The following is a 16,542-nucleotide window of genomic DNA, read 5'->3' on the forward strand; positions in this document are numbered from 1 at the left end:
CTTTGTTTTGGCAGCTTGAGTATCGGTCGTCAGCACGCTGCAGGGCTTGTACGGCCCTGGCGGAGAGGAGGGGGGACGGCGGCCTCCCCTCACCGCAGACGCATCGTGGTGGCGTTCCCCTCCTTAGACAGGCTCCAAGGTGGCTGCCCGCTGGGGGCCAGCAGCGAGGACACCTCCCCGAGGTCCTGAGCACGGCGGGGCTCTCCCTGCCTGCCTGGGGCCTGGTGCTGGGTGTCCTGGGTGCTTCAGTGAGATGGGGGTCACAGCCGCAGTCCATCACTGAACACGGGGTTGATCAGAGATACAACAGTTTAGAAGTTTAAACGCTGGGGCAATACTTGACCAAGTCAAACTATTTGGACAACGCGTGAGTGTGTTGAAAAACAAAAGTAACAAATAGGCAAGTAATGAGGAAAACTACTGGTCTGTGCTCCCCCAGAGGTGAAGGCCAGACCTGAGGGGCCGCCCCTCCTGTGCGTGGGCTCGCAGGAGCCATGGTGCCTGCCGGCACAGCGCTGACAGGCAGAACCTTCCCCAGCCTTTGGGCTCCAGGCCACACGCCTGCTGGAGGACGGGCTGCTGCCTGGGCTGGGGAGGCTTGCCCCAAAAGTCTCTGAACTCCGATCGTAAGATTTTAGACTTTCTATGTGTATCGGCAGGAGAGGAAAAGAGCATCCCACTGCCAGGGCTGTATCCCACCCCCCAGTTCAAAGCTGAGTTGTCTCCCATCATGGGCAGCCCACAGAACAGCTGAGATGCTGAGGGAACGGCTGCCAGCCTTTGAACCCCACATATTCCTTCATTCTGCTAAAAACCTCAGTGCTGCTGGCCCGTAGGGTGAATCGCACTGGAGGTGGGCGTGTGCGGTCCCCTCAGCGCAGGAGGCGTTGGGTGTCCGGAGCCACCCCCCACCCACCAGCGAGCTTCCCCAGGGAGGAGCTGCTGAGCGGGCAGTGCCCCTCGCCCCCTGCCCCGGGCAGCCACCAGCGGCAGGAGGAGGCGGTGAGGCCCAGACACAGCCCGAAAGCTGCCCCGGCACAGGCGCAAGCCAGGACCAGGCACAGGGCGAGAGCCCGGCTGGGGAAGCACACCACAGCGAGGTGCCCGTCTCCCAACCCCATCCTGAGGAGATGGCACTCTCCTCGTTAACCTCAGGGAAATGTGCGTAGGAACAGAAGTGAAACCAAAGCTGTTCCACAGTAAAAGTACTAAAATGTCAGTTATTAGGGAGTTAATCCAGCTGTAAAAGTCACATTTTACATACTGATCTTCATTTAAATTTTAATTTGAATATTGTATTTAGTTTCTCCGTTGTTTTTTTTTTTTTTGTGGCAGAGTCTCTGCCGGTAGCATCACCTATACAAGCCCTTGCCAACTCAGGTCTACATGTCACAATAAATTCACAGAAACCCTCAGCCACCCACCCCACCCAAACCAAAAAACCCACCCCAAACCCGAGAAACCAAACACCCCACCACAGAAATGCAGCCATCTCCAATGGAGTTAGACAAGTTTTTCCACAAAGGATGGCGGCAGCAGACAGAACTTGTCTATTGCTGCTGCAAATCAACAAGAGGAAAAATAATGTTACTTGATGGAGCTACTATAAATACTGTCTTAATTGGATATTCAAGTAATCACAAACATTTGGGACCCAAGGACTTTCTTCAAAGGGAAAGATGGAGTTCAAGGGCCGAGCACTGGGCCTGGGAGGATGCCCCACCAGCCGGTAAACGCTGGCCCTCCGATGGGCTGTACCTCTGCTCTACGGCGTCTCCCAACTCACCGCTGCAGGGCTTGGCCTTGGGGCTGACACCAAGCCCTGATCCCCAGGCAGCGTTTATATGAGCGTCCTTGCTGAGAGTGCTTGTTGCTTAGCAAAATGTAATGCTGCTGGGTGAGATATCTCTTTTCTGCACTAGCTAAAATAGGGTCCTGATTAAAAATCCTGCTGGGTTTTGAGAAATGAAGAATTCCCTATCCAGGATGATGAAGGAGCAATCAGCCCAGAGCCTACACTAGGAATAAATGCTTAAGTACAGCAGTAGCCTAAATCCCAGTGATGTTTAGCTGTGTTATAAAGTAAAACAAAAATAGCTGACTTCCCACTAGCGTTAGAAGAGAAATCAAATCTTGCTGGTACAAGGAGGTCCAAAGTAACTGCAAACGACTGCACTGGGGAAGGATGTGAAAACCAGATTCTCATGAAAGCGGGCTTCCCCCAATGAGCTGCTCACCTCGCTGCCCTATCCGCTCATAAAGAGAAAGCAAAGTAGAACTTGTTATAAGGCATTTATTGTCATTACGTGTTGGAAAGGGACAATTCTGTCTTCAAAACAATTACAGAGATAATGCCACAATACCTACTGCATATTGCTTTACTGTTGAAACCAAAACATTGTCCAAAACAGGTGCTTGGCAAATGAAAAGAAAATGAGATTATTACCATTGAAATCAATGCTGTTAGATGAAAGCACCATCTTCATTGTCAGATCTGATCAGTCATGCAATTGAAGACGCCAAATAGCAAGTATTTTTGGTTTTTACAGTAAGCCATGATCTTTTAAGGGTTTATATAATTCTATACAAATTTAAGTACAAAATGGGAATTATGTTTCAGAAATCATAGTGAACCGGGCTGAAGCGAATCACAAGACACACTTGGTAACACTGTACAGCTGGATTTGAACACAGATATCGATGAACTTGCGAAATGTAGCACACACACAAAATGGTCCCCAAGATTCAGCCATGCTTAGGTGGGGAGCAATGCTGGAGAGTGAAGGAGAATATCCAACACTATCCACACCCGGAGGGCCAGTTTTCTCAAAATTGTTGGGATCCCAAGGAATTGTTGTTACTCCATTTTAAGAACAACTGCATTTTAGTATGTGGTTCTCACAAGGGTATACACAAGTTGTTTTCAAATACTGAATCAGAAATAAATAATAAAAGATACATCTAATACATCTTTTATTTTTAATTTTTTTTTTTTACAGCACTGACTTTACAAGAGGATAAACAACTCATTTTTAGGGGCTGCTAACATCTGAAACAAAGAAGTCACTATTTTATACTCAACATATACTCAACCTCTTAATAACTTTATATATGTATATATGACTTTTCACACAAAAAATGTTAAAATAATTTATATCTAAAAACTACTGTGTAAAGAACAGAAGAGGAAATAAAATGTGGGTTTCCTTAAAAAGGATGGAAGAGGAAGACCTGATTTTCATGAACTCCATTTGCTGTTTCAGCTGTTTCTGGAGTTACTTCCAGGCCATCAACAAAAACTTCCCAAGACATCGGGAGCCCTCTGCAAACTCATGGCACGCTGGGCAAGGTCACCTGCTCACGTGGCCCACAGGCATCTGCTAGCATCAGCCCCAGTGGATTCAGGATAAAAAAGGTGGAGAGAAAGAAAACATCTCCCCAGATTGCTATTAAAAACATAGAGTGAAATTCTGGACCACTGGTATCGCGATGTCCACTGGCCAGGATTCTACTCCCAAGCCCTACCTCTCCCCTCCCTCCTTTTGCATCACAGATACAGGACATTTTCTTACAGTGGATTTTTTATTTCCACAGGAAAACTGCCCCAGCAGCAGGGGTGGGCCAGACCCCAACAGCCACCTGCAGGCACACAGCGAGAACGATTCCCTTTGCTTGCTACAGATGCTACTGTGCTTGTGTTGCTGAGGAATCGCTCTAACATCTCCATTTATACCTGGATCCTCTCAAACTTCAATCACCTTTAATAATTTTTGTGGCCATGTAAACACGACAGAATCCATGGAGGATCAGAAACCCATCCGGTCAAAAGCTCAAGTGTTGATGGCCTGGATCCACACAGAGTGAACAGGGAAAGGAAAGGTAGTGAAGATGTGGAAAGTACTTTTCTGGAGGTTACATTCCTCTGAAATAAGATATTAAAGCAATATTACAAATAAAATCAGCAATGTGATCTGCAACAGCGTGTCTGTTTATCTATGAAAGCAAGAGGAGATTATATTAAAGGAAATATTTTAATCTACACAAAGCATTTTCACATACTCCTAATTACAAAACACACAGTTGCAACACCATAAAGTAATTGTATACTGAATACAGAAATCAATACATCTCTTACTAAAAAGGAGAGAGGAAAAGAAAATTAGCAGGGTAATGCAAGTGAACTCCTGTAAGTGTGCACATGGGGAGACTGCTACAAACTCAAAATAGACTCTATTCACTAAAAAAAACCAAAATCCAAGATTTTCTGCACAGCTGTGGAAGGCAAGGCTGCAAGCTAGTGCGAAAAAGCCTGACTCACTTGTCACTGCTGCCACGCAAAGACTTTGGGAAACCAGTGTTAGTCTAAGAACTGATAAGCCTGGATTTTTTTTTTATTGGATGGAAAGAACAGAAGCATTTTTGTCTTTGTTTTGCTCTTTTTTGCCACCCAATTCAAACACCTCTGGCCCCATTTATTCTGTTGCCTTTGGACCATATCCTGCCTCTGTTATCTCCCCACTACACCACCTGGTTGTTCCCTGGCTGGATACAGCCCGCAGTTAATCTGGAGAATTTGAGGCTTTATCTTGAGCAATCCTTGTTACCTCGAGAAGCCTCAGGGTCGGGTTCTTAATTTGTACTCATCTATAATGAAAACAAATTAAACTGGTGGTTTTCCATCCGAGCAACCTGCTGTGGACCTTCTCTGCACAAACATTCCCATGTTGAGCAGCTTTATCATCCCAACGTTCTGAACAGTATTCATAAAAACAGTGCATCCTATCTACCGACCAGCCCAGTCAATCGGCTCCTACAGCACAAAATTTGAATAGCCAGACATGTGGTTAACCAAAGGCAAAACAGCATCGGCCCAGTGGTAGTTCTGCGTTACACAAACCACAAGTGTCAGCGTCGATGCTCCTAGTTAGGCTGCATTTCTGCAGCTGGTTTTCATGTTAACGATCAGGATGTTCTGGTGCAGTCATTACAAACCCAAGCATAACGCAGCAAAGTCAGCTGGGGGGGAGGAGGATGGTGATGGCTTTACACTGCAGGCGGTAATAATACCCCTCAAGTTCTCTTCAACAGGGAAAAATCTTCACCTACTGAAGCCAATTACGTAATTACAGTGGAAACCAGAGTCCCATCTCCTCCATCACGCTGACACAAAACCTGGAGAAATTCCAGTCAAGCTAATGGTGTTCCTGTGGATTTCTAACAGTGAAGCAGAACAGAAATAGATCCCTAAGAAGCTAACTGGTGACCATGTATTTTTCATATAATTGATCCCATCAACACAGCAATAATAGCTATGCCTCTGAAAACACAGCAGAACATTTTCTCACCCACAATAACAGAATTCAAACAGACATTATATGGAAAGTCTCCCTCAGATTGTCTGCAATTTTAAGAGCAAGGGCATTCTGGTATGGTCTAATATTACTAGACTCCTCTACTTTTACAAAAAAAGACAAGACTACAGAGTATTAACTAACTTACTGTGAAGCTTATCTTAAATCAAAACTATCCTGAAGTTACCAAATGAGGCAGCAATTCAGAAAAGCACTTTAGCACAGGCTTAATAACATACGCATGCTCGAATGTTTTGCAATAATGTAACTCTATGTCTGGATGCTTGGTAATTTACAGTTTTGGCTTTTAAATGTTGGTCTCCCAATTTGCCCCTGTGATTTAGCAACATTCTAGTATACGAGCCATAACAATAATTTCTGCAAGGAAATATAGTAGTACAGCAATTGCATGGTAATTTATGTGAAAACTCTATTGTAATGCCACATCACAACAGGTACCTGCATATCTGCACCTGGTAAATTAAAGTGATACTGATACATTTGATAAATAAAAAATAAATTACAGACTATGGGAAAAATGTCACTGATCACACCAATGACCTAAACTTGCTTTCTAGTTACTGCCAAGATCTGGAATAATATTTAAATATAGTATTTCTGCAAGCCTTCAGAGAATTACAAAATAAACTTCTAACAATCATTTGTAAACAAGTTTAAAATGCACAATTATATTTCAGTAGTTTATTTTGGAGAAATAAAGCAGTGCAAAATAGGCCAACCAAAATTCAGAAGGCAGCCAGGAAAATAAAATTCTTATTTGATGTTCTAACTAGGAAACAGCATACAGACATTTCCATTGGATCCAACACTCAGATTCATGTAAACATACTTAGTTCAAAAGGTCTTGAGTTACTAACCCAGTTTTAACATCATTGCTTCTTCCCCACCACCCAATAAAAAAAACCAAAAACCAAAAAACCCCAAAAAACCCTCCAATAAACGGAGCAAAAGGCAAGTCTACAAGCACTCCACCAGCTGGTTACAAGAAAGTACCATACAAAAATATGCACTGGCAAGTTCCTTCCTGAGGGTATCTTTTGTTACACATGTAACGTAAAAACACTTTTGATTTTAAACAAACAAAAACAAACCCCAAACTGTAGATGTCAATTTTATTTCAGTCATGGCTTTACGAAAGGTTTGGTCTGTCATGAATACTTTTATAAACCCTTACCTATGTACATCTGACTCACTCACACCACGACCACCCGAGACCTGCGAGCTGCAGACAACATGGGATCCAGCAGCCTCAAAGCATCCAAGGGTTGTGAAGCATGCCCAGCTCAGAACTGGTCTGCAACAGTCGAGGAAGTTGGCTGCACTTATGTGCACCCTGGAATTTGACAGCTTCCACACTCATAAGGTCCTTCCAGTCCTTATAAAGTTAGTAACCCCTCTAGAGGTGGAATAATCTTCTCTTGTGTAAATCATCCTTGAAAATCTGACCCTGGCTACAGGAAATTCCCAATAATGGCATTTTGGGAACAAACCCAATCTCTCCTAAGGAAAAAACATTGTTTACACAAAAGAATTGCTATACAACACTCGTCAAAGCTTTTTCCCCTCCAGGACTGGTACCATCAGGTAGGGTGGTGACATCTTTTACACAAAGATGTTGCGCATCTCTTATTCCTCTCTCTATGGTCTACCTGGGCTTTAAGCTCTAGATCCTTTCCTTTTGAGTAGATATCTAACACATGATACTAACCAAACTGGTACTAAATGCTGCAGTGATGGATGCTTTACAAATACCTGCTATAGAAAGACAGAAATTCCTGTATCTGCAAGCTAGGAGCTTAACTAAGGAAATTTTCTTAACACCACCCCTCTTAAACATATTTCAGGGCTTATATGGGGAAGGGAAGGCCACTCTGTCTATAAAAATAGTGTCTCCATTCTCAGCACTGACAGACTTGGATATTTCCAGTTTAGTGTTCAGAATTGGCAAAAGTTGCAGGAATTCTCAACAGCAGAAGATGCTGCCATGCTAGAAGATGCAACAGAGGGTGAACACTGTAGGTTTACTGCCTATTCTCAAGAGATACAAATTGGCTGTGCTATAGTTTACAAACAGTATAAAGCACTATTGTAAATTACCACACGGCCTCATCTGGCAGCTTGCAACAAAATAATGTGGCCTCTAAGTTACAGCTGTCTTGTACTTCTACCTCATACAAAGGTACACAATTCTGCTTATATTTAATTTGCAAAAGAAAAAAAAACGCACAGCAGCATGGATCTGTGGAAGGCAGCAACTGCATTACCCCTTAGGATCCGCAGATCAGGCGTACTGCTCCAAGGAAAATGTGTGGCTCTGATTGCCAGCCTTTTTGCAGAGCTGTCCCAGAGTCCTCCCAAGTGCAACGGAGGGAGAACTAAATTCTCTGCTGAGAGATGAGCTGCTTCCATTAACTCTTCTAGGATTTCACCACTAGCAGACGATTGAAAGGATGACATTTAATCTACTAAATCGCTCAACCTAACTATCAGCACCCTGTCTGGATCAAACACATGTCACTGCTGGCAAGCGTGGTTAGAAGCTGCTTTTGACTGAAGCAATGAGGCCTGGGGGCAGAACTGCAAAGCTGGAACCGGGGTGGTCACCTCGGTTCTGCACCCTGAACAACCAGTCTGCTCTGTCCCACTCAAAGTGCCGCGGCTCACAGCAAGCTACCTGTCAACATCTTGACTGGTCAATGTTTCAAGAGATTTGGTTTAGTGATTCTGAAGTTGTCTTAGCTTTCTTTTGCAATGGCCTACCTAGAAAAAGGGAACAGGGAATATTTTAGGCAAAAATCTCTAGCTCTGTTACATTCATACACTCCATTTCAACATTATTATCTTCTTGATACCATGAGGTCCGATTCTAAAATGCTGGTCACCAGTGATTACAAAGAACAATAGAAATGAAAGAGCAACCCTCCCACAATGAAAGGACTAGTGTTAAAACCCATGTGTGTGTAAACTCATTACAGATTTGCAACTGGAATCTGATGAAATGGATTTGAATCACTTTCTTGCCCTCCCCCTTTCAGTCCATTTCATCAGCAAATCAGGTTAAATCAAATTAAAGTTTTTTTTTTATTTTGCTTTTTTGTGTTGTTGTTTTTTTTTTTTTTTTTTTTCATTTTTCGCAATCGTATTGTTACAGCCTGATCTGGTTCTGGGACCACAATTTGTATCCCTGCGGCTTTTTCTCAGTCCATGGCATTGGCAAGTTATTGAGAAGAAGCTTTTGTTGCCAACGTAGCGACGCAGTGCTGCTGGAAGCTGGGGGACACTGCTGAGTTGCAGGCTAGTCTCTGGTGTTGCAGTTTTACTGAGCTGTTGGTCTCGCTTTCCACAATCCAGGAGGAGTCTTTTCCCATGACGCTGAGACAGCCTGTGCTAGCGCAGCATATCCGCTCGTCCATGATCCCGCTGGTCTGCTCTGCCAGGAGCTTGCTGCGGTTTAGCTGGGTCACCTCAGGTGCCTGACCCTGCAGAACAGCAGCTATGTGGTTCAAGAGATCTGTGAAAAATTCGGAAACACCCTCGTAACCTGAAAAGAGGAAAAATGAGGGAGAGAACAAAAGGCAATTAAGTAATTTTCATAAGTTCTTTGAAAGGTTTCTTCTACCAGTTTATTTCTTGGGCTGTCCTTGCCCTCCAAGTGATAATAAAAAGGCTTCTTTTCTGTGATGCCATTGTGAGTGACTGCACAAGCAAGTTAGCATAAAGAGGAACAGAGACCCTTGCTACAAAAATACTTTTGTTCAATGAGAAAAACTGTCACCTTTCAGATTTTCTGTTTTGTTTTCCTCCCAAGTACATATGTGTATATATAATTTTAGGTATATTCTATCATTTGTTGCCAAGTCCAGATTTTTCCATAGGTTACAGACTCAGTGGTATAACGTTGATCTTTTCCATCCTGTTTCCAGGTTCACTATGGAAAGTAGCTCTAATGCAGCTTCCTTGAAGGTCTAGACCCTCACTAGAATTTGCCCAGCAATACCCTGAGGGAAACCTCAGAGGACAGTGGGGCTGGCTTTATACCCTGCAGAAAAGGCAATTTCACACTGTGTAAGCAGCAATGTGATGCTCATCTAATCTAACCTAACTTGGCACTTAAAACATGTTTCTTGCTATGAGCAATGTCTGAAAAAACACTTGAGGGACAGTAAACATATATCAATGATATGGTATTTGGTAGAAACATCCATCTTTTATTTCAGTACTGAAACCACCTTTCTGCATGTTCTGTTAAGCGATTCCAGACAATTTACAATGCAGAGTTTAACAACAAGTTCCCTGGTTAAAACAGTTGCTCAAATACCAGGAGCCATGACATTTTTGGTGACACGAAGGGTGGCAGTAGGCGTACAAAGCCTCTGGCTCTATTTTATACGCTCTGGTACAGGCACAGTTTTATCATTGCATTCATTTTAAAATTGAACCAGACATGCAACATATTGGTACAATGTCTTGAAACGGATCTTGACTGCTACTGCATTACCTAAAATTGTTATCAATTTGATTTAGTATTTAGAGATCACATATGACATTCAGTGTATTTACTGGGCTAGGCTGATTGTTTTAAAATGTCTATAAAAGTATTCTGAAGGTGACCTGGTATTAATACAGGAGACTGAAGCAATAAATAATAGTTTAAAAGTCCCATGTGAATAGTACACATTCAAGCAGCAGCACATGAACAGAACCGGAGACCACAAAGTAAATGCACATTTTAAAACACTTTTAGTGATGTGATCGCAGGGCAGAAGAGTCCCTCAGATCCATAAATAATTCAATTTTAATCTCCATTCTCCTGTAAAGATCAACTTCCTTAGGGAATAAAATCCCAACTTCCTGAAAAACATCGGGTAAGAGGATAATTTCACCTTAAGATAAACATGGTGATTTTATGGCATGTTTATAAACCATACGTTAACCAATTAACTCTTATTTAGGCTAGTACATTGCTTTGGATTTTACTGCACTTGGTCACAGTTCTCCTAGATACTTAACAGGTTGCACAAAACACTAGCAACGTGAGACAACAGCTCCCAGTTTTCCTTTCTCAAAGGCCCTTAAACAGATTCACCAAACAAACTGGCCATTTCAAAATGTCAAGTTTCCCAGTGCCCCCCACGATAATCCATTGGTCGGCAGGGGGCAACTAGGACTCTTACGGCCGGTCATGGGAGCCAGAACAAGATCTCCACCTCTTTGACAGAGGTGCTTGTTGCGCTTTCTTGCTTATGTAAAAGCTGTGGGATTAGCCTTCAAATCTACTCAGAGTGCTTCAAACACCTCAGGAATAAGCCATCTCCATAGTAACAGCTTTAATATTCAGAGAGGAGATCCATAGTACCCTAGAGTGTTTCGTGTCTGCTCACTGAAAACAAACCAGCCTTGTTTGAGGGCACCTGGCAAACTAACAAAGAAGTTGCTTTAAATATTTAATGGGAATAAGATGGCCAGTTATTCAGTCCTGAAATCAGCAGGTGTTACAGTGTAAGGAAGCTGTACATATCAGGCACGCTTCCTCTGTGCAAGCCCTCTGCACACTGGGTGGAAAGGCCCAAGTAATTCTGCCTGGTCACTCAGAAGAAACTTCACACACTTCTAAAAAAGAAATATGCGGAAGGGAGGAAGAGAACCAGGGTGTCTCAGCTCTTGAGCCACGGGATGCCTGGGGAAGGCTGCAAACTCTGTGGATGTTGCCTTGCTCTGTTCACTGGCTGCTGCTGCAGGCCTCTCAAAAAAGCCAATTGTGGGACATCACTGTGCTCTGATGATAACAAAATCAAGAACAGCAGATTAAATTACACCTTCAGAAACTACTGGCAATGAATTTGGGGTTCATGTCACACAAGGAATCAGTGGGAGGATGTAAGTTTTGCATGCCTCAAAGCACAAGTTGCACGAATCGTGTTGCAGCAGGTACTATCCTAGCACTGCCCACTGAAACCATTTTGGAATTGCCTGTTTACAAGAGGTCTGAATTTTGCTATGTTGAAAACAGTCTCCAGACTCCTCTGGCTGAGCATGGATAGGAAGGATGCCCACCCAGCAATGCATCTGAAAACAAGTACCTGCCCCCCTGAGCTTTGTGGAGTCAAGAAATGCCTACGAGCGTTTTTAAGCTAGCATTAGAGATGCTACCTGCCTGATTTTTAGGAGACTCTCCCTGATCTGGCACACTCTCTGCTTTTCTGCATCTTCCCTTGGGCAGAGAGAAATGGACAGTCCACGTCCTGCATTTGCGGCAGCATATTTACACAAAGTGCATGTCCAGATCTGATGCTTCCAGCTGCCACATATATGCACACAGAACCAGCAGTTCACCTGTACTGGTACAGGCTGCTGAACGTGCACGCCAGCTGCTGCTCAGGCTGGGTCAGCTCAGCCACGGCCACACAAGAGCAGGCTATAAGGAGCCTCTTCTCTCCGTTACCTGAGGTCAGACAAACATAAAACTCACATGCTAGGCGACTCTGCCTATGGTTAAATATCTCCGCTGATAACCACAGCTAAATATAGTCCTGGTGGTTTCCCACAGAACAGGAGACACAATAGGCCTTTTAGACATTTATCTTTAAAATCTTTTTGAAGAGTTGCTGGTGCTAATGGAGCAGATAACAGATGACATCCTCCTACAGGAACATCTGCTCTCAATTTTGATGTTAAACTAATCTCAAGATGACATCCATGGAGTGGCAGGTTCAAATGAGCTTCAAGCCTGGTAAACACAAAAGATAGCACACAGGAAGCCAAACCTCTGGGCAACTGGACGAGGCTTTGGTCAGGCCTGGCCCCAAGCTGTAGCGTGAGCTCCATGAAAGAGGCTGTGAATGCTCCTTAAAGGGCACCTCTTTGTCTCCCTTCCCCAAAGCAGCAGTGCAGAGATAACGTAGCAGGTCCCCGAAGTGTCTAACTTGGCTCCAACTTGGCTCTACTGCAACCCTTGCAGGACAGGATGACTTGAGGAAGAGGACCAAGGGAAAGCCCCCTCATGGGACTGCACTGAGCCAGGAACAGCAAGACCCCACTGCTGATGCAGCCCATCAGTGACTCTTTTGAGCGGAGCTAAATTTGAACTTCTCATTAGCAAGGTGCTGGCTCCATCAATGAAGCCAGCCCTTGAAGCTGCTCAGCCTTTAATCATATTGGCCCTTCGAGGGAAAAGCAGCTGCCTGGGCTGAACGTGCTTTTTGGCAACAGAGTATTCTGTGTTGAGATGTAACGTTTCTTCTGTTGTATTTTACCCCATTGCTTTTTCTCCAACCTCAGCAGCCCTTGAGAGCAGCTCATCTCTCTCAGTTCTGCTACCTTTTACAAATTTGAAGGCAGTTTTGCCTACCCCCGACCTTCTCTCTTCCATATGCCTGGTCCCTGCTGCTATCCTCTAGACTTTCTCCAACTGGTCTTCAACCTATCCCATGGTGATAAAGCCAGTAGCTACCTTCACTACCCACATGTTCACCACCAAAAAAATCCTGCGTAAGACACAATGTAGACATGTGCACAAGAAGGTTCCCCATGCTCTCAAGCCTCTTGCAAGGCCTAAAATACTCTCTTAACTCAGTGTCTCTTCAAAGACCAATTATTGTGCAGATTGAAACATAGGACTTGGGCGGAATATCAAAACCTATTGCCTTGGGGTAGAAGTACAGCAGAGCATGAGGCTTAAGGCAGTTCTGTGAACTTCTGCCACAACAAGAACACATTACCCCTCTTTAAATACTTAAGCTTGCCACTAGTTGTCCCCCAATCTGGACTTTTCAACATTTCAGGAAAAGTGGAATTCCAGTCTGTGCAAAGTACCAAATCCAAAATAATGAAAAAACAGAAACCCCAAAACCCCAAAGCAAAATGCAGGATGCAGGATTGCAAAAGAATGTCCTACATCACTGACTGCAAGACCCCCTCTGTGAAATATAATCCCATTCATAAAACTGATCTGGCTCCATCTGACACCCAATTTAGGTTGTTTCACTGGTTTTGGCAGAAGACTCTTTTCATAGGTCTGCAGATTGCATCAACACCATATGGCAGAACCAAGCTGCAAAGTGACCTGAGAATAGCAGGGCTGGAGTTTTAAAAGGAAGCCAGTCACTGTGAAGATAGACAGGCAAGCCACTACAGGCCAGTAGTGCGGTTGAGGACCTAGACTGAAAGATTAAAAAGACTGGGGGCTCAGGGCAAGATCTCTAGATGTAAAGATATCTCAGGCATATTTAAAACTCAAAGTCTTCAATGACAGGTTAAACAAACTGTAACAGCCCGTGTATGTCTGTGGAAACAAACAGTGACGTACCCATTCAGGTAATGAGAGGAGATCGTCAAAGAGAAAAATCCCATGCAAAACAGCATCAAATGAGATGATGCATTCTTCTCCTGTGCTAGGCTACTGAATTTAGCACAAGTGACAGACCATTATTGCCTCCTATTATACATACAACTCCTTTTAACAATTCCAGTGGTCAAGGAGCTTGTTTAGTTGTTTCCAAGATGTATGTTGCACTAAAAAAAGCGAAGGAAAAATTTACTGGTTTTCACATGCTCTATTCCATTGTTTTACTCCAGGATCCACTTATGAGAACCTGCAAGGATATTTAACCCTTTACAGCAACTTCTGTGCACCTACAATTTTATCACCTTCTTCTGATTCCTGGTGCTGTTGCTTTTGTGCACAAAATGTCTTTTCATGGGGAATCAATCTGCACATGAAAAGATTTTCAAGGGGAACAGTTTGCTGCTTCCACCCCCTCAAGATTTTTAATGGCACAGAGTCTGGAAAAAAAGAAATCTTACAAGGCTCTCCTAAAATAGAATTTATTATTCTTGTTTTCACTTCAGAATGAGGGACAGGCCCAGAAAGGCCAGGTCCCAGCACACAGTCCCACGCTTCAGTTCCTGGACATCCCTTTGCAGGAAAGGGCACAATAGCCATGTTACCGCTGGCCACTAAAATTTGACCATATCTCCTAAAAGCTAATATTTCAGTAGCACATTCCATATCTAGATTAGGGTTCTGCCCTTCCCATATTAAACAGTATCTGATCTCAGAACAATTTGGCTGCTGCTCTCCTGTCCCCTACCTGGGAAGCAATGATATGAGACACCAGCAGTAAAACTTCACACTAAGCAGGCACTGCGTGGTTTCTACAAAGCATGAGCGGAAAGGCCTTTCTCACCTGGGAATGCATTTATATCAATGACCGCATGCTGCCCGGTCTGATTGTTAATGATGATATCAATTCCAAAGAGGGAAACTCCCAGAGCTTGCCGCAGTGCCTTAGAGATTTCCCGGATGACGTCGTCGTTTGGCCGCTCAAATACTCCTTCGATTTTATCCAGCTGTAGTGGAAAAAGACACGTTACTAATGGACTCTGAAACAGTCTTTTTAGTGGAAAGATTAATTTTCAGAGGTTTCCAGGTGCGTATCCACCAACTGTAATTGCAGAGAACCGGTGGCATGAAACAGAGAAAGACACCAAAGAGAAACTGCTTTCGTAATTGAGAATCCTACCACCTGCTCTAAAGCACCTAGTTCTTCCTCTTCATACCGGTGCAGCTCCTCGAGAGACATAGCAATAGGAATGAATGGAGAATCAGACTCACTATTTTAAGTACTATATCTACACCTTAAAAAACCAAATACAGCTGGCATGTTTAACTTTTTGCTGCAAATATTCTGGATATCATTCTTTTATTTCAATGTAGATTAAGGCCTATGTTGAAGGACTGATAAGCCAGACTCCTGCCGTTAGTTTCATTTGATCCACACAACACAACTCAGCTGATATCTTCAGGGCACAGGCTCATTCAAAGCGGATATCTTTATGCGGATTTTCATGTATAAGTTATTCTACAGACATTTATCAGGACTAATAACTCCAGTTATTTATGACTGGAAGATGTAATTTTTCTCACTTTTTAAACAACAGGTTATGCAGCAGAAGTATGCTGTTACGCCTACAGAAGCATGTATGGAATATGTATGCGTATGAGAGAGATGGCAGGTAAACCACAGGAGCATATACTCTCTCTAACTTCAAAAGTAAAATTAGCCATAAAAGGATTTATGACTAGCACAATTACAGTTTTAATTTTTAGCATGCACATCAGTGTTGCACACAAAATTTAATCATTGCTAACTTCGAAACTACTCCCCAATAGAGCTTGTGAAACAGAAAAGAATCTGGAGACTCAGAGATTGAAAGGACCCAGTCCTGTAAAGTGACTTTCTCAGCGGTCGAGTGTCTGAGAACTTGTTAGGATTCATACACGCAAAGCTTATTAAAAGGATTGGTAATGCAAGCATGAAACTGTGCAGCGTGCTGGCACTGCTGGACTTGGAAGACACCCAGAAATGGTCCCGTGGTCACAGCTCAGGCATGCTCGCACCACAGACAGCTACTGGCCCTCTGTGGCCCTGCCCAACACAATTTCTCTGCTTGAATTTTCACCATTTGTCCCTCCTCACAGAACTGAGTCTGGAATGATGATTTATGCTTATTAAGCTCTCTGGACAGGGAAAGGCTAAGTATTTGCATTCAGAACCTCCTTCTTCCCTTTGCCTAGATTAGCTCTGGGGAGTTTAGGCCTGGCAAGCAGCACAGGCCTGCTGCATCAGGGCTTCCTCACCAGGGCTCGGTAGGGAAAACCAGAGGGACACACAGTCATGCTGGTTCATTGTACCAAAGAGACCTCAGCCTGCAACACAGAAGCTGACAACTTGTGAAGGAGAGTCACTAGCTACTAATGCTTTGATAAGAAAGGACTAGATAGTTTTCCAGCCGCGCTAGAGGAAAAAAGACCAAATGTACTTACTGCTGTTAAGACAGATGACGATTCTGGCTTTGAAACATTGTGGCTGTTGAAAAATATTGATTCTCTGTCTGGAATTAAAAGAAGGTTGTAAATAACTTTATACCAGATTTTAATTTCCAAAGGATTAGTGCAAGAAACAGTAGATGGCACTGCAGCCCCGGCAATCTAAGTCTTCCTCACCACCGGGCAGTCCCCAGCCACCCACCCCACTCACAGGACCTCTCCTGCCCAGCACTCAGCTGCCTGCGCAGGCAGGGACCCATGGCCGGGTCACCACAGCTTTCAGACCTCGGACCACAAATACACAGAACTGCACGGGATTAATAGAAACCAGTTTCCTTTCCT

The 16,542-nt window shown here is 43.7% G+C and overlaps 1 protein-coding gene across 4 annotated transcripts in view; it reads right to left on the reverse strand.

Moving 5' to 3' along the window:
* Nucleotides 1–2,279: 2,279 nt before the first annotated feature.
* The window catches only part of ITPK1 (inositol-tetrakisphosphate 1-kinase), a 174,164-nt gene continuing 159,901 nt past the window's right edge, over nucleotides 2,280–16,542 (reverse strand). For all 4 annotated transcript variants that reach the window (XM_087747557.1, XM_087747558.1, XM_087747556.1 and 1 more), the window contains 3 exons: nucleotides 16,198–16,265; nucleotides 14,558–14,720; nucleotides 2,280–8,913 (listed from right to left, as the gene is read on the reverse strand). In XM_087747557.1, coding sequence (XP_087603683.1) covers nucleotides 8,591–8,913; nucleotides 14,558–14,720; nucleotides 16,198–16,265 — 554 coding nt within the window. In that variant the 3' untranslated portion in view covers nucleotides 2,280–8,590. The remainder of the gene's footprint in view (nucleotides 8,914–14,557; nucleotides 14,721–16,197; nucleotides 16,266–16,542) is intronic.

Source organism: Nipponia nippon, unplaced genomic scaffold, assembly GCF_047370975.1.
Source record: "Nipponia nippon isolate SJK-2023a ecotype South Korea unplaced genomic scaffold, ASM4737097v1 scaffold_11, whole genome shotgun sequence".
Classification (NCBI taxonomy): domain Eukaryota; kingdom Metazoa; phylum Chordata; class Aves; order Pelecaniformes; family Threskiornithidae; genus Nipponia; species Nipponia nippon.